General features: G+C 42.2%; 1 protein-coding gene across 1 annotated transcript in view; it reads right to left on the reverse strand.

Annotated features, from left to right (window-relative positions):
• The window catches only part of ADGRV1 (adhesion G protein-coupled receptor V1), a 681,209-nt gene that overhangs the window by 90,111 nt on the left and 565,670 nt on the right, over positions 1-25,428 (reverse strand). Inside the window, exon 85 of the mRNA XM_075837359.1 lies at positions 2,807-2,923. Coding sequence (XP_075693474.1) covers positions 2,807-2,923 — 117 coding nt within the window. The remainder of the gene's footprint in view (positions 1-2,806; positions 2,924-25,428) is intronic.

Genomic DNA, 25,428 nt, shown 5'->3' on the forward strand with positions numbered 1-25,428 from the left:
CTTTACTGACTACTCTCCTGCTCTGCGTTTGGTACCTCGTACACTCCTAGTTTGACTCGGCTCGTTCACAACTTTTGTTGCTCACTGCCCCATTTCCCTTAGCTTCTGTGTACCCTTGTCTGTTTGTCTATCGTGCACATATTGAGCGTAGGGACCGTCGCCCAGATGTACGCCGTCGCCTTGGACGGGCCGTGCAAGTAGGCAGGGACTGAGTGGCGGGTAGATTAAGGCTCCCCTGTCTGTCTCCCTACCCCGTCATTACAGATACATCCAGTTGTATACAAGTCGCATTTCCTTAAGTTTGAGTAGTAATGAACGCATAATGTATCGCTGTGCTAGAGTGGATGCTGCTATATCCTGGAAAAGTTGGACTTTCGTCCCTTCAAATAAGATATCTGTTTGCTCTCTGCTAGCTTGTAAGATAGCAGATGTGTCTACAAAGCTTAGTAATCCACATATGATGTCCCTCGGATGGTCAGTAGTTCTTGGTTTGGGCGTAATGCCCTATGGTTCTTTCGTCTGCTTCTATTTTCCTGGTCTTATAGGGTAAAAGCTTTGTTGATCTGCACCTCCTGTTGATGCATATTATGGCTCTGTGAGTCACAGAAGTTAACTGAGTCTCTGAGAACAGACTCCAAATGTTCCACGTGGTGACCAATATGGCGTACAGCTGCTTTAATGTCCGAGAGGTCTTTCATCATCAGAGTAAGTGCCTGTAAAATAGTTTTCTTGAAGTAATCACGTGAAATTGGAGCTTGCTCCGCTCACGAGGCAGCAGAAGCAAGCCCTGGTTCACTTGTCCCTGGTTCACTCCTCTGGTCTAGCATCCAGAGTAGTGCGTGGCAACATTTTAAGAGGGTGTGTCGGCCAGGCTCTGAGACGGCTTCATTTTTAAGAATTTATCCAGGTCAGTTTGACCTTTGTGAGTTTTCGGCATACCTTGATGCTCTCTAGGTTTGCTGTTGCCAATTTTAACCATGTCGGTTACTTTGCCTCGCTATATTAATGGTTCTGGGTCTGTGTGTGTGTGAGGAGCTGAAGAGCTAAGCTGCCGTCACTCTCTGCGGTCAGACTCTGCCCCCCTACAGGAGCTTTTATGACATCCCATTATAAATACTTAGGCATTAATTTGGAGTTGGTCCCTCCTTTGAAGCTAAATATGGAGCTTCCGATGCAGATGCAAACAGAGCCTAAAATGTCTGTGAACATGATTTACATACATAGTATTTTACAGCAACAAAGATCATAAAGTCATGTTCAATATGGTACTAAATGACTTATCTGAATTCCACTTTACAAGGTGTGATACCATCTAAAAATAAATAAATCAAGTTTCGGCTTACAATTATCCATGTGCAACAACTACAGAAGAACAATCTGTTGAGATTTGAGAAACTTTTCTTTGATGGTTTCTACTCAGGAGCTCACACCTCCCAACCAACCCGGATTCAGCGGTTCAGTCCTGGATTCCAGGAGGTGTCCTGCTGTCCCGGGTGGACGGTGGTAAGTACCGGTTTCAACTGTATCTGTTGCAAAACAAAATAAAATGTACTGACAGTCATCGGTTGCGGCTGTCAGAGCATGCTGGGAATTGTAGTCTTGCAACAACTGAAGAGCCACAGGTTGAAGACCACTGCTTCGTACTGGTTTCAAACAAAGCGTTTTGCTGCCTTTTTTATGGTGTTTTTATTTGAGTTTTTGTGCAGACAGATGTTAAATCAAAGTCTATAGTAAAATAATAAAAAGGACTACATACACTGTGTTTTTGCTTGTGGAGTTTTTTGGTTGCATTTATGTGGTCAGTGGTATGTTTTTCCAAATGCAGCATGCTCTGTGTTTGTCATTTTGTTTTTCTGGTATTTTTGCCAACAGGCTTCTCTCTATGACAAAATCCCATAAAAAGTATTTTCAAAATGCCAGTAAATGAAAAATGCCAATAAAAACACCATAATAAAACGCTTTTAGGGTATGGTCACACAGAGCGGATATGCTACGTAAGCGTATCTGCCTTGGACATGGCAGAGAATTCCGAACGAAAAACCGCACCAAATTGTGGTATCGTTTTTTGGAATAAGTATAATCTTTTATTTTTTTCCTGAGTTGCGATGGTTGCGGCGGAATAGCAGCTTTTCCGCCACAAAAATCTCAACATCTAATATTTGTTGCGGGTTTTACATACCTATTGAAATCAATGGGGAAGACCCGCAAAAGAAAAGCAGCGATTCCACAGCGTAGGTCAATTTATGAAAGTTTTTTTGGTGGATTTTTTTATGCAGCGTGTGGATGAGATTTGTTCAAATCTTATCCACTCTGCTGCTAATGTATTATGCTGCAGATTTTCCGCGATTAAATACGTAGTGAAAAATCCGCAGTATTTACGCTACGTGTGAACCCGGCCTAATAATGCACAAGAAAAACATGTTAGATTGTAGGTTAGATGTTATATTAATATAGAACACATTCATACAGTATTTTCTACTCTACATCTACTTAAAAAAAGTCTGCAATAATTTTCATTAATGTGCCATTTTGCATTTGTAAACTTCCAAGATTTATTAATAGATCTACTACAGACTTTAAACAGCCAATATTAGGTATCTCTATCACTACTTTCTAGCAGCCTGATTGAACTTACCATATTCTATTGCCGATATTGCCATTCTAGTAAAATTTTACTTTTCCCCATATCACATATTGACAACAAATTTACAACGCAAAATGCGCATCAAACGTTTTTGTTACCAAGTTATTTGCTGACAAATAAACCAAAACAGGGTCTTATTTTAGACATAGGATTTTTACTTACCTGGATAAGCATCCAGACAAACTGACAGAGGTAGAAATAGTGTGTGATAGATGCTAGACCTGCACAACTTTCATTGGAGAGTTCAGAACTAATGTAAGCAGAGGCCAGAAATGAGATCTACAAGAAAACACAAAATCCCATTAATAAAGATATTATATTGTAAGGGCAAGAGTTCATCAACAATGGAAGGCTATCACATCTGTCTCAGAAGCGTCATTCTGAGCCTCGGTCACAGGGTCCATTAAATTTAATGGGGAAAGATAACACTACATGCATTCATATTTTTCCAGTCAAAATTAAGGACACCTCTGTGGAACCCGATAGACCCTACTGTATGTCATTGAGGGTCTGTTGGGCCTCACTTGAGTTGGATTCGGCACTGCGTTGTGACTTCAACAATGCAGATGTGAACAGAGCCTTAAGTGGCATTATGCATAATGCATCGCTGTGCTAGGTATAATAACGTATTTCTTCTTTCGCAATTTTCTTTTTCATTGTTTTTTGTGTATGTAAGAGTAATTGAGATTGAGGTTTTAATAAGATTATAGCTTTTTCATTAATTATCAAAATAACTGTTTCAATTAAAGAATGTTCATTGTATAAAAATGTCTCATAAGCAATTTTGAAATAAGGAAAACAATTCTAGCCACCACACAGAAGACAGGATACATTGTGTGTGTCTGGGTTATTCTCTGGCCGTATATTGAAATGTATTATATATACTTGGAAATTTATCTACCTGTGAAAGCAACTCTATCATATACTTGGTATTAGACATTATTTTCTTTGTTAATTTAGTGTAATCTGCATGGCCTGATGAAGACGCCGGAACGGCATTGAAATGCATAGCCACTTATGAAATAAAGAACCTTTTAATTTAACCCTTCCTGTCTGGATGTCAGCAGTGCTTCTCTACAATCCCCATTTTTCGCCTGGAAATTATCTGCATACCAAGCGGTGGTGTTCATCATTGTTGTCGACATGTTTACACCCGTGTTGTACCTGGACTGGACAACAAAATAAGGTGAGCGCACACACATCTCACACTCCCCTCTCCCCAGTTAACATACTGCACGATGTGGCACCATATGTATATTTTATGATTTTTTCTTCTCTAGGTATTTGCAAGGGACACAACACCTAAAAAAATTTAATATGGTAAATCCTAATGGTTTACTGCTATGCTGCAAACACACTGACCTATACAATTAGGGCTCACGCCAACGACAAAGTTGTAGGCACCCTATGTACTTACTGCCATACATAACACAGACAGATGTACACATGTAGTAATCTTCAACTTGATACTTAATGCGTTAAATTCACTGTAGCAAGAAACTGTGACTTGACTTTTTCAAAGCCTTTTTTTAATTTTGTATGACCTGGTTAAGTATATGTGAATAAAAATGGTAACATGTACTACGACAGGGGAAGTCCTTGAAGTTATTTTTTTGTTTAATTAAGATAGCCATCTGCAACCACCATCTTTTTTACCTCCAGCCGTAACCTGGCTCGAAGGCACCGATTACCTCTGCAGATGGCTCTGACCAGAAACCCACTTCAAAGGGATAACACCTGAAGAAGACTTCCAACTAATATTGCTTTTTGGAAGACGCATACCCCCGATGCGATCTACCCACCAGTTTGTACTGACCAACTTCAAGGACTCCCCCCGCTAGCTGCCATGACACCAAAACATACCATCAAACCCACAACAGTCACCCCACCCAAAACCAAAACCCAAAACTAAAACACACTCCAAAACACACTCCAGAGGGCGCGGCAAAATGAAAAAACACAGTACAAAAAAGGGGGCGGGAACTAATTTTTGCTGATGTTGTTCTTCCCTCCACTTCCCTCACAATGGGAGAAACAGCGGGAAGGCACACCCTGTAATGTCAGTCCCCTTTACTCCTCTCTTCAGCTGAATAAGCAACCCCTACACCACCCTCCCTCTTGACCGCTCTGTGAACTCAGAACTATTTAGTAACCCTACTCCCTCCAATACCTGTAATGGAGGCTTCCTCTTACTTTCTTTTAGGCGGCAGTACGGCCTCTGCTATAAGTTATCACGTTGCGGCAAGTTATCATTGTCAAGTTAAAGTTTGCTACATCTGTATGTAATGGAATGGAGCATACCACAATTTTTGCTCTCATGGATTCATACAGAATCCATGAGAAAAACCTCCATGCTCCTCCACAAAAAATCATAGGTGCACAGAGGTACAGTATAGGCCCATAACAAGCTTTGTCTACCATATTATGGATCCATACAAAACAGATCCATAATACAGCCATATGTATGAATCCTTAAAGAGCAACTGTACTTTCCAAAAACGTTTGATGTCATAAAGACATATAAGAAGTTTTGATCTGTGGGGGTCGGGTGTGAGACCCCCACCGTTGTTGAAATGGAGGAGCAGAAGCCCTGCATCTTGGATTTTGATTGGTGCTCCTTTGTAGGCTGAAGATGACTCACAAAGACTTTCTGTAAAGGGTTTGCCAGACACAGGTTCTGTGTCGACGCCCAGGGTTAATCAGCCTTCATCAGCTCCAAGGTCTGCTAGAGTGACGCGATCTGTTACCACTCAGGCTGGCAGGCTGAGGAGAGGGAGAACCTATCACAGCCTGGTCTCACGGTTCTAGCTCCCGCCCTTGGTCTATTTATACCCTCACTTGCAGCATGCTCCTTGCCTGTGATTGTCTGGTTTCCTGGCTCTGCGATTCCTGCTATTTACCTAATTGACTGCTGTTACTTATTGACCCTGGCGTGACTGACTATTCTCCTGCTCTGATTTTGCTACTACATACTCTCCTGGTTTGACTCGGCTCGTTCACCACTGCCTGTTGCTCACGGTGTTTCCGTGGGCAACTGCCCCTACTTCCCCCTTTGCTTCTGTGTGCCCTTGTCTTGTGTTGTCTGTCTTGCACTTATTGAGCGTAGGGACCGTCGCCCAGTTGTACGCCGTCGCTTAGGACGGGCCGTGCAAGTAGGCAGGGACTGAGTTGCGGGTAGATTAGGGCTCACCTGTCCGTCTCCCGATTCATTACACTTTCTATGTAAGCCATCTTCAGCCCAGGAAGAAGCGACTGTCACAACCGAAGATTCTGAGCGCTCAGCTAAACGCTTCTCTCCATTTCAACAACGATGGGGGTCTCACACCTGACCCCCACCGATCAAAACTTCTTATACAGATGTAGCCGTCTTTACCTTGACTTTTAATGCATTAAATAAACAATGGCTAGATCCCTTATCTTGACTTTTTCAATGACTTTTCAATGACTTTTGTTGTATGATATCACGCTGCAGAAAATGATCAGAATCAAGTTAAAGATGGCTACATCCATTGTCTCTATGACATATTAAAAGTTTTTGGAAAGTACATTTACAATTTAATGCAATATATAATTTCTATGTACGCTAGAAACATAAAATAAACAAATAAAGAGCAAGCTGAATCTATGCTTTCAGGTTAACAAGCATTTGAAAGTTAGATTTCTTTATCTATTATGTTAATTAAGAACATTTTTTATAGGATTTACCATAAAAACATGAGAATTGGGGTTCCCTCCATCATAAATCACTGTTGGAGAGTGTAAAAACCACAGAAGACTCATCTGACAGTAAAATGCCATGAACTTGCTTACGCAGAGGTAATTGGATTAATGTAGTCTTACTTTTGATTAGATAAGCCCAGTAACATGTCACGGCATGGTTGTTTTTTAGCTCCCAAATGTATTCAAGATCATGTATAAACAAAAACTAATTTTGCTTGTGAGAGCAAAAAATAGACAATGAGAGCATGGTAGATATATTATTGTGCAACTGAGGGTCTAGTTAACAGATTAGTATTCCAAATAATTGAAACAAAGGTGTCACATCAGGCAATGGCTTATACTTCTATATTCCATTATGACCCTAACAAAAGCAATGTGTTTTCAGTGAACACGTAATACAGGTTATACGTTTTCTTTTAAAACGTGTCTAATAATGTTTACCTGACTGTACCTGTGTGTACTTATATGAGCAAATATTTTGGGCATGATAGATCTTTTAAGACATTTTCCAGCTCTGTTTTTCATATCTCCCAACTATCCAATACTGCAAAAAGGGACAACAGATGTGGCAATTTTTTTTCCTGTTAAGCCCCGCCTCTAACCCTCCCCAATCCCTGGCCATATACACCCAGTTCAGCTCACATAGTATCATGCTCCCATAGAAGCCAATACACAGTACAATGACCCCATAGTGTCCCCACACAGTATAATGCCCACATAGTGCCCCCACACAACATAATGCCTCCATAGCTGCCCCACACAGTATAATGCGCCTGCAGTGCCCCCACACAGTATAATGCTCCCATAGCTGACCCCACGAAGTATAATGCCAAAACAGAAGCCCCAAACAGTATAATGCCCCCACAGCTGCCCCATACAATATAATTCCCCACAGCTGCCCAAATACAGTATAATGTCCCCTTAGCTGCCACCATACAGTATAATGCCCCCATAGTGCCTAATAAAAAAAAATACTCACCTAGCTCATTCCCACGACGAGTGTAGGAGATCCCTCTGCTCCTCTGATCTGCTGTGCTATGAGTGGCTCGGCGCAGATAGGCGTGATGATGTCACTGCATCGCACCTGGCTGCCGAGTTGCTTACGGCCGGCGCTACATAGTAGTATTGGATTTAACTGTACCTGTGTCCTGAAGACACAGATACAGTTAAATATGGGGCATACCACTGGCCGTCCGGAACAGTGGGACACTGCCCAGAATCCGGGACGGTTGGGATGTATGGTACTTGAAGTAGATAAATCTTATTGATTGTATGATGAAAACGTATGCAATTTTCTCATATTCTTTGCATATAAATTCCTTCTTCCTTACTGTTTTAAATACCTCTACTTGTAGACTTTGAATGGGAACCTTTCAAAGAACATATTCATAAGGATCTGTGCACACCGTATTTATGCCCTACATTGAGCGTGCATGCTGGGAAAACTCTGGACGTAGACACTATATGTTTCCATAGGGCTCCATTAGCCCAAAGGGGGCCAAAAAAAGGGTCCGGTTGGCCTCTGTCAGGCTGGTATATGTCAGTATACCTTTTCTTTTCTAGGATGGAATAGCATAGTAGACTCAAAATTTATACTGCACGGTATGCGGTTTTTAACATGGAAGTCTATGGGTGCCGAGTTACTGTATGACATATGTGATAGACATATAATTAATGTATACCTCATGGGCTTTTCAATGACTTTTCATGAGGTATACAATAACTATTTGATGATCACCCGCTGTATATAAACAGTTCAAATCATTACAGTTATTGTACTCTATGAATTGTGCTGCACAAGGGGCTCATGGAAAGGGTTATTGACAGAAAATATATAGTTCTCCTCCCAGCATGCATTAAATAAATTGTCTAGGGAGGTGGAGAACTTAGACCCCATCGGGGCTCCCTCTATCTGCAAGTAAAAAAAACTATTGAAGCAGAAGAAGTTGTGAGATATCAATAAAAAAGCAACTAATGTTTCTGGTGCAGCCAAACATTTTTTACAAATACACAATGGCAATACATAACATGTATGACCTTGAATAAGTAAAAAAAACAAAAACAAAGAGGGGTGGAGATTGGAGGAACCACCTCCTTAACCCCTTAATACCGAATGTGTTTTAAACCTTAGTGACCAGAGCAATTTTTGCAGTTTTGCTATTCACAGATGCAGTATAAGGGCTTATTTAGACGAACGTGATATACATCCGTGCAACGCACGTGATTTTCACGCGCCTCGCACGGACCTATGTTAGTCTATGGGGCCGTGCAGACTGTCCGTGAGTTTCACACAGCGTGTGTCCACTGCGTAGAACTCACGACATGTCCTATATTTGTGCGTTGTTCGCGCATCACGCACCCATTGAAGTCAATGGGTGTGTGAAAATCACTTCCTTGTGACGCGCGTGATTTGCGCAACAGCAGTAAAAACTATGAATGAAAAAATAAAGCACCACGTGCTTTTCTGTTTACAAACATACAAACAGAGTGTTATAATGATGGCGGCTGCGCGAAAATCACTCAGCCACGCATCATACGCTGCTGACACACGGAGCTGTTCAGTACCTTTTGCGTGTGCAAAACGCCATGTTTTTTGCGCGCGCAAAACGCACACGCTCGTGTAAATCCGGCCTAACTCTGTATGTGTTTTATGTATCGATGTGTATATTGCACTGTTTTCTTGGGACATGTAGTGCTTCCTTTTTGTGGTATATATATGTATAGGTAACATTTTTGTTACTTTCTTTATAGACGTGGAAAGACAGAAAAAAAAAAAAAATTTAGATTTTTGATCATTTAAAATGTTACAGTTTGAAAATAAAAGTGATTGTATCATACAAATGTATTGAAATATATTTTTTCATTTATCCTGATCATAAGGACACCTGACTCGGAGGTGCAGTTTATTTTTTTTGACCAGAAATATAGTATAAAACAAAAGTGCTCCTTTTTTCAATTGCGCACTAAAATGTCTTAATTTCGTTTTTTACACCATGGTACTAATGTATGGGTAATGGACTTGAAGTCCAATAAATAATGGTAAAAAAACATTATGTTCTACAAACTAGACAATCTAAAGCCAATTTCTAGCGGTTCAATTTCTGTTTTAACTCTCCACACTTTCTACAGAATTTATCCAAACTTGGAAAAGTGTCACTTTTCTTAAGCCATTTCGAAACACCATATGACATACTGGTAAAAGTGACACCTTTCCACATTCTGCTATTTCTCCCGTGTATGGCGATACCAAATATGTGTGTCTAATCTATTATATGGACCCGTTATAGGGCATATCATAGAAGGAGTCCATTTTGGCTTTTGGAGGCCTGTCACACCAGAAATTATTTTAGTGCACCATGCTGCATTTGCCATAGTACTGGAGTGTCAGACCCTCAGAATTTACCAAAAGTGACCATGATACACAAAATACACACCCCAAATTCTATTTATAGCGGTTCAATTTCTATTTTAACCCTTCACACCTTTTACAGAATTTGGCCAAACTTGGGCCAAAAAAATGTAAATTGTATTATTTTTTTTACAAAAGTGGCACTTTTCTTAAGCCATTTCGAAACACTATATGACATATTGGTAAAAGTGACACCTTTCCACATTCTGCTATTTCTCCCGTGTACGACGATACCAAATATGTGTGTCTAATCTATTATATGGACCCGTTATAGGGCATATCATAGGAGTCCATTTTGGCTTTTGGAGGCCTTTTTACGCCAGAGCTGATTTTAGGGAACCACGCTGTATTTGCCGTGGTACTGCAGGTCATTTTGACAAGTATAAATGTCCTGCTAATATTCATCTAGGGGTATAGTGAGTATTTTTAATAGGTGGAAATAAATAAAAAATAGGTTTTTCCAGAAAAGACAGTATTGCTGCATTTTTACAGTGAAACATTATCCAATAAGCAACCCTCCCTTTTGGTTCTCCCTACAAAAACAGTGTGAAAGTAAATAATGTGGGTAATATCTTTGCCTTCATAGGTTCTAAAGGCAGATGTGTAGCCTGTGCCGCTCTCACAGAGCTTGTAGATTTTAACCCCATATTTTGATCTCTTTGAGGGGATGTACTGGTGGAATGAAAAGCTGCCTTTGTAACTCGTCAGCGATTCATCCACCGCTAGGTTTTCTTCAGGGTTGTACACCGGCATAAATTTTTATCAGGGGCCTTATTTTATACAGGCGGTCACGTCCTGGATCACTACGGGGGGGGGGGGGGGCTGGTGATTGTCGTTAAAATGAAGGAAGCGCATTAGCACTTCATATCGGCTTCTGGTCATTACGGCTGGAAAAACAGGTGTGGCATGTGTAGGGCTTGTTGCCCAATATGACCGGATTGAGTGCTTTTTCACTACCCCCAGGTTGAGGATTTTTTTTGCGTTCGCCGGTATTTGTGGGGTGCCACTGCTTTGCATAGGAGGACGTTGGCTTTTCAGCAAAGAATTGGCGAGCATGCAGATTGGTTTGGTCGACAACCAGCTCCAATAGTTCATCTGTAATGAATATTTAAAAAAAAAAAATCGAGGGCTGTAAAATTTTCCACATTCATATTTGTCCCTGGTGTGGCAATAAATTCTGGGATATTAGGGATATCATTTATTAAAATGACTGTGGGTACCCACTGAATATATTCTGGGGGAATAGAGTGGGCCATGTTTTGTGGTACTTCTGCGACATGCCCTGTGCTTGTGGACTCTGCAGCGACACTTGCATTTGCAGAAAGTGTATCACTGTCATAGCTATCACTGGTAGACAACATTTCTACCTCAGACGCGGTTTCTATATCACTTTCATCAGAATCCGATATTAACATGGCGAATGCCTCTTCCGCCGTTAACCTTCTATGGGCCATTGTAATTACACACACGTACAACAAAGACTGTAACCAGACGCACACGCAGACAAATTGTATTATTTTTTCTTTACTTTTTTTTTTCACAGACAAAAATAACGGATGTCACAAAAGCACGCTTCACAAAAAAACTGATGTCGAACAAACACGTAGACTATAAAACTTTTTTTTTTACATATATTTTTTAAACTTTTTTTTTTTTGCACAAAAAAAATACACAGACGTCACACACGTACGCTACACAAAAACCATAGGCTAAACCTAGGCTAACCCTAGACTAACTCTAGAATAGAACCTAGAATAACCCTAGACCAAACCTAAGGGCACGTTCACACGTGGCGGAATTGCTGTGGAATTCCGCTGCGGACAGTCCGCAGTGGAATTCTCCAGCAGCCGTTTTTCACATTTGTTTCAATACATTTTTAGGAAAGTTAGTGCAGACGTTGCGGAAAACTCCGCTGCGGACCATAGGCTGTGGTGCAGAATTTTCCCTCCGCAGAATGCACTGTCTGTTGCGGAGAAGAAGCGGAATTTCACTGCGGATTTCAGTGATTGCAATGCAAAAACTGAAATATGTGGCAAGTCCGCTGTGTTTTCTGCAACGTCTGAACTACCTGTCAAATATGCAAATGTTGGTGCAGATTCATTGCGTAATTGCCCCGAATCTGCACCAACATTTGCAGCGGAAAACTCTGCCACGTGTGAACGTGCCCTAAGGATAACCCTAGCCTAGGTATACAATTGAAGTTTATATATTACATTTTTTGTAATTTTGTGTCTTTGGTGTCACAGTATAATTCTCTCTCTGTCTCTTCTCATACAGAGTAACAAGTGTGAGGAGAGGCAGAGAGACAGGTAGGAGAAACACTTAGTTTTTCATTTTGTGATCACTGTGAATGGTTCTCACATTGATCACATGAACGGAGACCACTGTTATTGGTGTCCGATCATCACTCTGAAGCCAAGGTTGTTGCTAACAGCCATAGCTTCAGAAGCAGATTACCCGAAGATCGGGAAAACAGCTCCGATGCGGCCCCCTCCCTCCCAAACCACTCACATGTGGCGCTTGCTATTGAGCACCGCATCTGAGGGGTTAAAATTGATCGGAGACCACTATTAGTGGTCTCCGATCGTTGCCCTGAAGCCCGAGGCTGTTACCAGCAGCCCAGACTTCAGGAGATCGCCGCGAAAACCGCTCCGATGCGGTCCCCTCCCTCCCAAGCCACTCAAATGTGGCCGGCACTTGCTATTGAGTGCCGCATTTGAGGGGTTAAATCCGATCGAAGACCACTGCTAGTGGTCTCCAATCGTTGCCCAGAAGCCCGAGGCTGTTACTAACAGCCCGGTCTTCAGGAGATCCCCGCAAAAACTGCTCCGATGCGGCCCCCTCCCTCGCAAACCACTCAGATGCGGCACTTGCTATTGAGTGCCGCATCTGAGGGGTTAAATACGATCGGAGACCACTGCTAGTGGTCTCCGATCGTTGCCCTGAAGCCCGAGGCAGTTACCAGCAGCCCGGTTTTCAGCAGCACCCCGCACGATGCGGGGAAAGTTCTTCTGAAGTGCCGACGTGAAAAGCCGACACTTCAGAAGAACTACCCTGAACGGCCGACATAAAAACACTATACGCTGGTCGTTAAGGGGTTAATAGGGAGGAGTTCTAAATTTTACAGCTCGACGTGAGATTCCTGAAGGGTCTCAATTGGAAAAATGATCGGTTATATGTTTACTAAAAACTAATAATAGAGTTACCAGTATAGAAAATATATATTATTTATGCAGCATAAGGCCACTTTCATACGGCAGTATTTTGGTCAGCATTTTGCATCAGTATTTGGAAGCCAAAAGCAGGAGCGAGCACAAAATACGTAAGAGGTGCAAATCTTTGAATTATACTCTTTCTGTTTATTTTCCATTCCTAGTTTTGGCTTCCAAATACTGATGCAAAATACTGCCTAGTGAAAGTGGCCTAACAGAGTCATTTTGTTGTCAGTATATGTAGCTTGACCACTGTAAAATAATATGCGATTGTGAGTGGTCATTTTTTTTACTAACGTATTCCATGATTAAGAACATTCGTGTAATTATCAGAGACCTGTCACTTGTTCGATGCTTTTAATGAGTTGTCAATAAAGAAATTGGTTAATACGAGCAGATGCTAAATGACATTTTCTTACTCTTTGAAAGCCTACAAGTTTTATCTGTGCAATCCTAAAATTCAAGGACAATAGTCGTATGAAGGAAGTCTGGTGAGACTTCTTATATTTTTTTACACTGTATTTTTTTTAAGTAAATCTGCCTCAGGGATTGTATCCAAGTAGGGAATGTTAATTTACATGGAGTTTGTTGCATCCATGGATAATAAATGTAGCCAAGATATATGTAAACTAACCTTTCTCATGTATTCTTTTATGTGTCCCTTAAGATGCATATGTTGTTGTAGCGTCCATGGTCGCGGGCTGTCGGGTCTGCTCACCTCCTGACGCCCGCAGCCATGGATCTGTTAGCGCTGGTCCCCATCTCCTTCCCAGAAGACGCCAGAGCTTACTTCCGCTCCGCCCGCTCTTAAAGGGCCAGCTCGCACATGAAGAAAATCATCATCATCATCAACACACATGATTTCCTGGACTGTAAGAAGGCCCCAGCCCTTCTGATCCTTGTCTGAGCATTGTTAGTATATCCCAAGTCTGTCTTGCAAATTGTCCCTTAGTGTTTCCCATTCCAGTTGTTGCCCGTACCCTGTTACCTGTTCCTGTATCCTGTGCTGTGTTCTTGTTCCTGTGCCTACTAGTTGGAGTCGTGCCTACTGCACCTGCTGTTTGCCACGTCCTGTGTCATCCGCTACGTCCTGTGTCATCTGCCACGTCCAGAGGGATTCGCCATGTCTGGAGCAACCTGCGGCACCTGCTGTCATCCGCCACGTCTGGCATTACCTGCTGCACCCTTCTCCATCCATGCGAGAGCTGCGGCCACTGTCTGGACTATCCATGTACCCTTGTGCGGGACTTTGTATTGCTGCGGTTCCCTGTTGTTTGACCAGCTGCATCCCTGCTACGGCGGTGCGGCCTAGTGGGTCCACATACCCACAAACGGTGACAGTTGTCCTATTACGAACCCTAACTTTTATATTTTGTAACTTTTATTTACAGAAAAATCGGAAGGATGCTCGCCTCTTTGAGAAGAGTTCTCTGCCCTTCCTGGGCTACATCATCTCGGATCAAGGTCTCAAGATGGATCTTGAGAAAGTGAAAGCTGTCCTGGAGTGGCCACGTCCTCAAGGCCTGAGGTCCATACAGCGTTTCCTGGGATTCGCCAATTTCTACCAGCAGTTTATCCCAAACTTCTCATCACTGACATCTCCCATTTCCACCCTTACCAAGAAGGGTGTGAACGCCAAAGTGTGGACCCCAGAGTCCGCATTTCTTAGTCTCAAAAAAGCCTTCACCTCACCGTCGATCCTCCATCATCCTGACGTATCTCGACAGTTTTCATTGGAGGTGGATGCCTTTCTGTTGGTGCAGGTGCACTTCTGTTCCAGAGGAGCTCCAAAGGAAAGGCAGTAGTATGTGGCTACTACTCGAGACTTTTTTCTTCTGCAGAGCGCAATTACTCTATTGGGGATCGGGAGCTACTGGTCATCAAATTGGCTCTGGAGGAGTGGAGACATCTACTGGAGGGCGCAGCTTACCCCATCCTGATCTACACCAACCACAAGAACCTCACCTACCTTCAGTCCGCTCAACGACTAAATCCCTGTCAAGCCAGGTGGTCGCTGTTCTTCACCCGTTTCAAATTTGTACTCCACTACCGTCCCACTGACAAGAATGTGAGGGTCCAGGTCATTTGAGATGGATGACATGGTGGAGTCCCTTCAAAGTATCATAGACCTGTCCTGCATTGTCACTGCCAATCCTTTGCAGGTTAGAGACATCCCTCCGGGGAGGAATTTTGTTCGGTTGGCAGACAGGAGAAGAATTCTCTGATGGGGACACAGTTCTAAACTGGCTGGGCACCCTGGTGTTCGTAAAACCGGATGTAATGACAGGGATAAGGAAACAGACAAGTGAGCCCTAATCTACCCGCCACTCAGTCCCTTCCTACTTGCAACGACCCGCCCTAGGCGACGGGGTACAACTGGGCGACGGTCCCTACACTCAGTAAGTGCACGACAGACAGCCAGACAAGGAAACACAGAACAAAGGGAAATGGGGCAGTTGCCCACGGCAACACCGTGAGCAACAAGAGTAGTAAACGAGCCGAGTCAAACCAGGAGAGTACGAGGTGCCAAACGCAGAGCAGGAGAGTAGTGAACAAGCCGAGTCAAACCAGGAGTGTACGAGGTACCAAACGCAGAGCAAGAGTGGCTCCTGCTCTGGCAGACTTGGACCATCCATGTATTTCATGGTTACAATTTATCTGAAATGTCTGGCTAGACAAAGTTTCGCCAGGCAAAATCAGCAGTTTACCAAGGGTGCCAGGAGCTGTACCTGCATCTGTGGCTGTATGCTGAATTTTGAGAATGTAACATAGTATATCAGTTTTGCCCACAGTGTTTTTCCTTAAATATTGACATCTGAAAATGTCCATAAAGGGTTAAAGCACTGGGTCCTGAGTGCAGTTGGGGTGCTCCCTGTTCGCATTGCTGATTTTATAAGAGGATTGACAGATATTATGCTTCCCAAAAATTGGCACATAACTGATTCAAAGCAGGGAGCAGCCCCCAAATCTGCACTTGGGGTATTGATGGAAAGACATCTACCTCTCCTTAGTCTAGGTTTACACTGCTTTCAGGCATTAGGGTCAGTGGGAATGTCTGAAGTACATCGTTGAATGCACGCCCCAGATGTAAGCAACTGTATACCTATGTATATAAGTCGGAAGCATTTTCGAACATAGTACCCAAACATAGTGTGAATAGAGCCATAGATTCACTTCACCTTTAAAGTCTATGGAAGTTACCCTGCTTGCTTGACTCTTTTGTTAAGGGCAGATTCAGACGAACGTGAGCGTTTTGCGCGCGCACAAAACGCTGCGTTTTGCGCGCGTGGCAGCAGCATGTCAGCTCCGTGTGTCCTGTTCATATGGATGAGCGGCTGCTTGCTTTTCACGCAGCCGCCATCATTATGACACTCCGTTTGGATGTTTGTAAACAGAAAAGCATCTGGTGCTTTTCTGTTTACATTCATTCTTTTACTGCTGTTGCGCAAATAACGCTTGTCCCACGGAAGTGCTTCCGTGGGGCATGCATGATTTTCACGCACCCATTGACTTCAATGGGTGCGTGATGCGCGAAAAACGCCTAAATATAGAACATGTCGTGATTTTTACGCAGCGGACTCACGCTGCGCAAAACTCACGGATTGTCTGCACTGCCCCATAGACTTGTTTAGGTCCGTGCAACCCGCGTGAATACCACGCGGGCTGCATGGACGAAAATCACGTTCGTCTGAATCCGCCCTAACTCCCATAGACTTTAATGGATGGAGCCACCACTTCATTGATATCCCTGGGGAGAGTGTCCGGCCTTAATCGGTGAACAAGGGTCACAGGACCCCTTTTCTACAAATAGGTGAGGGCCCCAGAGGTTGGATACGCAACCTTTAAATATTGCCATAAATGTTTGTGATGGGTACATGCCTTTAATGTTACCATCTTCTGCGTACCAACCTCTGCAGCACATGATATTTACATATGAATAAACTTACTGAATATTTCCCAATTTATCCAGTGGAAATTATGCAGAATCGATAACCTTTACATCAAGATCATCACCGTTTTACATGAATTTTCTGTTTGTGACATTTTGGAAATTTTACTCTCAGCATTTATGAAAGAGCTGGATTTTGGCTTTTACTCTCCTTAAGGGAGATTTTTCAAAACTAGTGCAAAGGAGAAGTGATAAGGTTGCCTACAGAAACAAATCACCTTGCTGCTTTCGTTTATCAAAGAGTCCCTGAAAAATTAGAGCTGGAATCTATGGAGGATGCTATATGCAACTCCTCCACTCTTCCCATGCACAAGGTTTGATAAACTGCCTGCATGAATAAATAACCAGTGAAAATATCAATTACTCTGTAATCTAAAGAAACAAATGCAATTAACTTAGGTTTATTTAAAAAACAGTAAGGTCTCCTGCCCACAAATGTATTATGGATCTGTGTGTAAAAATCTATATGGCACCCATAGCCTATTGTACTTAAAGCATCAGCATTTCACCTATTGAACGCTACACACCCCTCACTGGCCACTGCTATCAAAAGTTCATTGCCATTATCCCCTCTCCTAAACTCCTCCTCTGAACCATATATAACAGTCTACAAACATTTTGAGCGTTTTATGGTAATAATTCGGCAGTCTTGTTCGTTCCTCTTCTTATGCCCGCCCTCCGCCAAAAACGGAATGCCAAAATCACGTCTGATATGGCGCGTATGCGCCCGTCATGTATGGTCTGTTACCCTTCCCTGCTTCGTCCTGGCCTCAAATGTAGTTACTGTGCATGCGCCGCTATTGTGTCCCATTGTGCGCACAAACCAGAAGAGGAGAAGTGTGCTGGGGGAGGCGAGGAGCTGTCAATCAAAATTAAGGAGGTGGGGTTAACTTGAAAAGGCTTGAGGAATGAAGATATAAATCTTTTCGACCGAAGATATGACTCTTTTATGCTCATTAGCCTACAGCACAGGAACACTATTAAACTGAATACTAAAGGTACAGATCCTACTTGGAAGATAATTATAGGTTACATAAAAATGATTTTTCACCCACTACCACCAGGTATTGCTAGTTTAATGGCTGAAATACTGGTGACCGGTTCCCTTTAAATGTGCCTCCGATTATATATTGTTTGCATACTCCATTGCATGCTTTATTTCAGAGGTATTCCCCTAAAAATATTGACAGCACACAAAGTTCATACAGATCTGTAATATAAACACGTAGGAACAGGGTACTGTACAGTGTCCATGATAGTACAAGGTCCACTGTTCAAGATCCAGAGCCTATAAATAACAAATCCAGCACTGCTACATCTATAATATGTGTCTTTTCAGGTATTAGTCTTTGCAGATAATAAGCTGATCACGGTGATCACATTGCTGCATAGCGTGAAGACCAACCTGGAATACAATATTTATCACAGCATATGCAATATGGTTAACTCTTGTTATCCGGCCTCCTTGGATTTCTAATTTTAGCCTCTCTTACCATAAACAAACTAATTGGCCCACACCTTGCCATTCTTCTCAATTAAATTTGGATTAATATAACATTAGTGAGCTGACCTTTCTAGACAAATGATATAATGTGTCCGGGAGAAAGGCTAATCTTGACGCAAAGCCAAACATCCAGTACACGGCAGACCCTGCACGAAATATAGTCAATTAATACACTAGGAAGAGAATTATGCAACATGCATTGTATACACAGGGTAAACTATGTATCTTGCTTAACCCAAAATAAATATTGTAAGCTAACATTTTGCCATGTTTGAAACTATTTTTGTCTTAAATTCAACAGATTCGAATCTATTCTTTTTTTACTGCAGCTATATGTGAAACACTGCACGTAGATCATTACATGTGCATCACTTTATTAAAATCACTTGTACCATCTTTACTGAGAACTTTAATTAGAAAGTACCTGGGCACGTGCCCTGAGCCAATCTAAGGATTGTTTTCTTTGCTGTAATGATTGACAACCTGCACTTATAATAGAGAACACATCCAAGGACTAGACAAACATTTACATTTCTATTATTCTATATGTTATACCTGCCAATATTGCAGAACAACATCCCGCTGTCAAAGACCACACCTCTTAAATGCATGAAGTATCTGTCCAGCCACACCCTTATTTGATGATGTCACATGTCGAAATATGTAAGCAGTCACCTATTTTGAACAATTGTATTTTGTTCTGTTGACAGATATCTTTATTGCATAGCCGTACATAATTTAGGGTTACTATTGTTGTTGTAATTCCACTTTTTCTGCTGTTATACAGCATAACATCAAATTTTAGCTATTAGCACTTGTATTCTTCCACGTTACTGTAAACATACATATACCATAACCAGAAAATCTTGGCAGCGAACCTAGAACCGTTTTTAAGGTCCCAGTTGTGATACATACAACACATCAGCTGGGAGCTGGCTTTGATGGCTCTATGGAGAACAATAGCTTAGATCTTAGATCAGCTGATTAAATGGCCACCTAAACCACTGTAATAAATAATCATATGCTTAAACCAAGTCCTAATTTCCCTAAATCTTCCATGTTTTAATTTTGAGGACTATAGGACATTGAAAAAGTGAACTTCGTGCCCATTGCAACTTTTTGCCCATCTAATCCGCACTGGAAAAAATTTAATGTAGACTCACCGGTTGCTATGGGCACTTTTTCTCTCAATTTCGATGCATAAAAACCATTGTTTCAACTTTTACATATAGTAAGTGCCCTATCACACATTTAGATATGGATAGATCCTAAGGTTTAAAACGTGGTCCAAAACAATATTAGAGGAGATTTACTAAGCAAAATGCACCAGGAATCTGCCCAAAATTGCACACAAAAAGTGGAGTATATAGCGTGCACAACATGTATTATATTCTTCAAACACTTCTTTCTAGAAAAATGAGCAAGGCTAAGAGGAGTCCTAAAAGGCGCCAAATTTATTAACGGTGTGCACCATTTATTTAGAGCAAAATATTGGTGTAAAGTATGATAGCCATGAGGTATCATAAGAAGGAATAAACTGTCTAACATCTCTAGTGAGTTGTGCCAAATTGATTGTTCCGTGAGCTTCATTTTGATCAATTTGTTGAAATTTGCACCATTTTTGCCGTAATATATATTGTGGCATTTTCAACATCACTATTGATAAATCTCCCCATTATCTTTTTGTTAATTTAGTGGCCATGTTCTGTATCTGCAGACGCTGTTCTTTCCTTCCAGCTGAAGCTGCTATTTAGCTCTCTGAGTAAACATTAACCTTTAACCCAGGGGCGTAGCTAAAGGCTCATGGGCCCGGGTGCAAGAATTCAGCTTGGGCCCCCCTACCGCTCCCCAACACCACCATCATCATCAGACCCCTGCGCGCGCCTATGCCAAGACGCCTTGCCCAGCAGCCCCCATAGTATAATGCCCCCACACAGTATAATGCTCCCATAGCTGCCCCCACACAGTATAATGCCCCATAATGTATAATGCCCCCCATAACAGCCCCATACCATATAATGCTCCCCATATCAGCCCCCACAGTATAATGCCCCACATAGCTGCCCCCATACATTATAGTGTCCCCCATATCAGCCCCTATACAGTAGAATGCCCCCCATATCAGCTCCCCATACAGTATAATGCCCCCATATCAGCTCCCCATACAGTAAAATGCCCCCCATATCAGCTCCCCATACAGTACAATGCCCCCATATGAACTTCCCATACAGTATAATGCCCCCCATATGAGCTCCCCATACAGTATAATGCCCCTCCATATCAGCTCCCCATACAGTATAATTCCCCCATATCAGCCCCCATGCTGTATAATGCCCCAATACAGTATAATTCCCCCATATCAGCCCCCATGCAGTATAATGCCCCCCATATGAGCCCCCATACAGTATAATTCCCCCATATCAGCCCCCATGCAGTATAATGCCCCCATCTTATCAGCCCCAATGCCATATCAGCCCCCCATGCAGTATAATGCCCCCACCGCAATATCAGCCCCCCATACAGTATAATGCCCCCATATGTGCATAATATAAAAATAGCATAATTACTTACCTATCCCCATTCCTTCGCCTCCTCCGGTGTGTTCTATGAGTGACTCGGTGCAGACAGGTGCGATGATGTCGCTACATCCTGCCTGCCTCGAGCCGCTCAGGGCACTGTGAATGCTGGATCAAGGAGACGTCAGCTCCTTGCTCCAGCATTGAATGGAACCGGGACCTCGGTGAGAGAATCGCGACCCCCCGGAGGTCCTCACACGAAGCCCCAAGGGGACGCGACCCACAGTGTGTAATGTATTGTGTTGTATTGTGCAGTTTGCGGTGGAGAGAGGAGGGGGGGCTGTAATTTAATGGGCCCCCAGTCTCCACCGCAAACAGCACAATACAACACAATACATTACAAGCCAACACAATACATTATATTACATTACAAGACAACACAACACAATACATTACAATACAGACTCAGCAGCTCACCTGGAGTCCTCTGCACCGACTCTTCCACTGCACTGGCTGGAAGACGTGTCACGTGACAACACGGTCACATGGTACACCATGTACCATGTGACCGTAACCAGGAACTGCCGGCTTCACGGCACAGAAAATTAATCTGGAAGTCCTGGTGCCGTTACTTTGTTCTATGATATATATATATAGTAATGACCCGAACTACAGAGTTAACATTTAAACCGCAAAGTGAAAAAAAAAACGTAAAATACAAACTGCTATTTTTTTCTTTTCACCCCCAAAAAGTATAATTATAAACGTTACTCAATACGACCCATGGTACTGAAATGGTACAAATGAAAACTACATCTCATCCAGTAATAAAAACAAGCCCTCATATGGCTACATTGATGGAAAAATCCAAAAGTTTTGGCTCTTGTAATATGGCGATGTAAAACCAAATTATTTTTGTTTAAAAGTGTTTTTATTGTGCAAAAGTAGTGAAACATAAAAACTATACATATTTGGTACCGGCGTCATAGACTCATAGATCAAACGTAACATGTTATTTACGCTGCACGATGAATGGCATAGATGTAAAACACAAAGAACAATAGCAGAATTGCTGTTTTTTTTTTTCATTTCCCTCAATAAAATGTCATCAAAAAATTATATGTACCTAAAATGATGCAATTGAAAAACACAACTCATCTCGCAAAAAATAAGCCCTCATATAGCTATATCAACGGAAAAATAAAAAAAGTTATAGCTTTTAAATGCGAAAATGAAAAAATATTAAAAAAAATTGCTTGGACATTAAAGTGTAGCTAAACTTTCGACAAACTTCTGACATGTCATAGTGACATGTCAAAAGTTTTCGATTGGTGGGGGTCCGAGCACTGAGACGCCCACCAATCTAGAACAAAACAGCAAAAGCGCTCGTGTGACCGCTCAGCTGCTTTGTTTCCGTTCTGCTTTTTCCAGAAAGCCGATTGTATCGGAGTATGGACTCATAGACTTTCTATTGAGTCCGTACACCTATACATTTATTTCCGGAAAAAGCCGAACAGACATGAAGCAGCTGAGCGATCACACTTCAGCTGCTTCGTTCTAGCGATTGGTGGGAGTTTCAGTGCTCGGACCTCACCAATACAAACTTCTGACATGTCACTGTGACGTCAGAAGTTTGTCGAACGTTTAGCTACACTTTAAAGCCTAAAATAGGCTGGTCACTAAGGGAATAAGCTTCTTAATCTTTACAAGTGAGTTATATATACTTTTCTATAACCGTCCAATAATTCTGAATATTTTATAAGCTGGCATCAACTATCTTAATTATTTTGTTTCCTTGGAATGTATTGCAAAATAATTTCTTGTAAAATGCAGATGAAATCTCACAATATATTTGTCTATAAGTCTACAATACATATTCTTTCACTGCTGTTTCTCCACTACATCCCACCTAGAATCTGCCTTCCGCTGACAGCTGATGCTGGTTTAAACTGGCTGGCTCTACACATAGCAGCATCCTCTTTGTGGTTTGTTCTCGCCGTCAAAGCTTTTGTTTCCAGTTAGAGCAGAAAGAAATATGCCAGGAAAAAAAGAATCCTAAAATGACTGCAACGGCTTAATAAAGATCCTATTGGAGATTTAGAATCCCTGCATCAGACTGTCACTAGAATACTGGGTTATACATTCCTAGCAGAATATTTCCTTATCATGTATCTTGCATTTTACTGCCTGCTACATATTTAATGAAGTTGTGTGAAATGATACACAAAAAGGGACTCAGTGTCAAATTCAATTTTTGCACGTAGATGACACATAACAAACTGTATTTCTCAATCTGTGTACGATGGTCCCCAATAGGACATGCTGCTCAGGTAAAAACATGTAGGAGGATGCCTTCTGCCCATTCTGTATCATCACACATTCTACTCCTATTCTCATTATTTTGCAATCTACAGATTATTTTTTCATATATGTTCCCAAAATACTTTACTTAAAGCGACTATCCAGTGAAACAGTCACCTTAGATGCGATGAAAGGGCTGAGTAGCTGTATTTAGTCCTGGCATCTTTCCTATATTAGAAACTTTAGCCACTAGAGCAGTGGTTCCCAAACTGTGGGTCGCGACCCCGTGGGGAGTCGTGTGAAGACCTCCGGGTAGTCACGAGCTATTCATTGATGTCCCGGCTTCAAGTGTATCTGCGTCCTCAGGATGCAGATACAGTTGAATTCAATGCTGGAACAAAGAGCTGACAGCTCCTTGCTCAAGCATTCACAATGCCGTGAGTGGTGAGCCATGAGCCTTTCAGCGATGAGCCACACACTGCACAGATCGGAGGAGCAGAAGGATCCACTCTACCTGTCGTGGGAACGGGCATAGGTGAGTATGTATTTTATTATTTTTATTAGGCACTATTGAGGCAGCTATGGGGGCATTATACTGGGAGGTGACAGCTATGGGAGGTCTTATACTGTGTGGAGGACAGCCATGGTGGCAGTTATGGGGGCATTATACTATGTGGGGACAGCTATTGGAGCATTTTACTGTGTCGGAGCAGCTATGGGAGAATTATACTGTGTGGAGGCAGCTATAAGGGCATTATACTGTGTGAGGGCAGCTATAAGGACATTATACTGTGTTGTGGCCACTAAGGGGTCATTATACTGTGTGGGGGGGGGCCCACTGAGAAGTGTTTCACCCCTTTGTACTAAACCCCTAGCTACGCCTCTGATGGCCACTGATTAACGGATCAAATGACCCACCATCAGCAGCCATAGTTGGTCCTCAGCAACGCACAGCAGCGGGATACCTTGAGCGTGCCCCACCCACACAATTGTCGTTGTTTTCGATGTTGCAGGGACTTATTTTTTGTAATGAACTAAGTAAAGGTATCTAACTACGAATAATGTTGACAAATGGGGCTAAGCACGGTAGTGGGGATCCCAAAGAAAAGCCTCAGCCAAAAGTGGGTCCCGGCCTCAGAAAGTTTGGGAACCACTGCACTAGAGTGATCCCAGCAGCAGTCATGGTGATAGATGTTACTATTAGTTTCAGACTAACGTTACCCTTTACTGAGTATTTGAGATGTCTAATTTGTTTTCCCTAGTAGAGTTAGATTTATCACTGATTAGTATCTTTAGGGATATATGCTTTAGTATAACGATGCCGCTTATGTTTTATTCAAAATGCAACCTGCCTCTGTTAGATACACAGTGCAGACTGCAATAATATCATTGCTTTGTACTAGTGCTGATGCACTAACATTGCCACTATAAACTCTGTGACTTGCTGGAAATCTAAGGTGTATGTACAAATAAGCTCATAAATTGCTTCAGCCGGATATAGTGTTTATTATCGATACTTGATTTCTATTGTGGATTTTACTATTTTTATATATATTGTGAGACAGTGACAGGTAAAGTCATTGAGGGAAGGTAAATTTCCCCTAGAATCCTGTCATATGTATCCTAGGCTCCAGGGAATGAGTATTTTTTGCAATAGAAAGCTCTAGCTTTCCAATCTCGGCTTAAGGAAATGCCGGAAAAAGGGCCTGGAGTTGGATTGGGGAAGAGCAGGGCGGGTTCCCCAATCCCTAGTCCATCTCTGTTTGTAAGACAAGGCTGCTGCTCAATTAGCTGCACCTGCAGCCTGTATAAAAAGGTGCAGACACAGTGTGTGTCAGTCTCACCCCTGACTCAGACCGGAGACTACTAATTCTGGAGTAGCCTGTATTCTATGTGAGTAAAGACCTGTGTTACTTTGTGTCCAGTGCCTGGTAGGAAGGCACTTGGTATAGTTAGATAATATCTTGTTTAGTTAGTGCTCAGACGAGCAGGATTTATTTTGTATTTTGCCTTGTTGTACAAGAGGCTGTTTCTTTGACAAGAATAAAACACAGGCAAAGCCCTGTTATGAACTTTAATGCACGGTGTCCCTGTCTCTGGCTACTAAGAAACCGCTGTACCAACTTCTCCTGATGCTAAATAATGTCAAATCACATTTCTGATAATAAAAGTG

The sequence above is a fragment of the Rhinoderma darwinii genome, chromosome 1 (assembly GCF_050947455.1).
Source record: "Rhinoderma darwinii isolate aRhiDar2 chromosome 1, aRhiDar2.hap1, whole genome shotgun sequence".
NCBI lineage: Eukaryota > Metazoa > Chordata > Amphibia > Anura > Rhinodermatidae > Rhinoderma > Rhinoderma darwinii.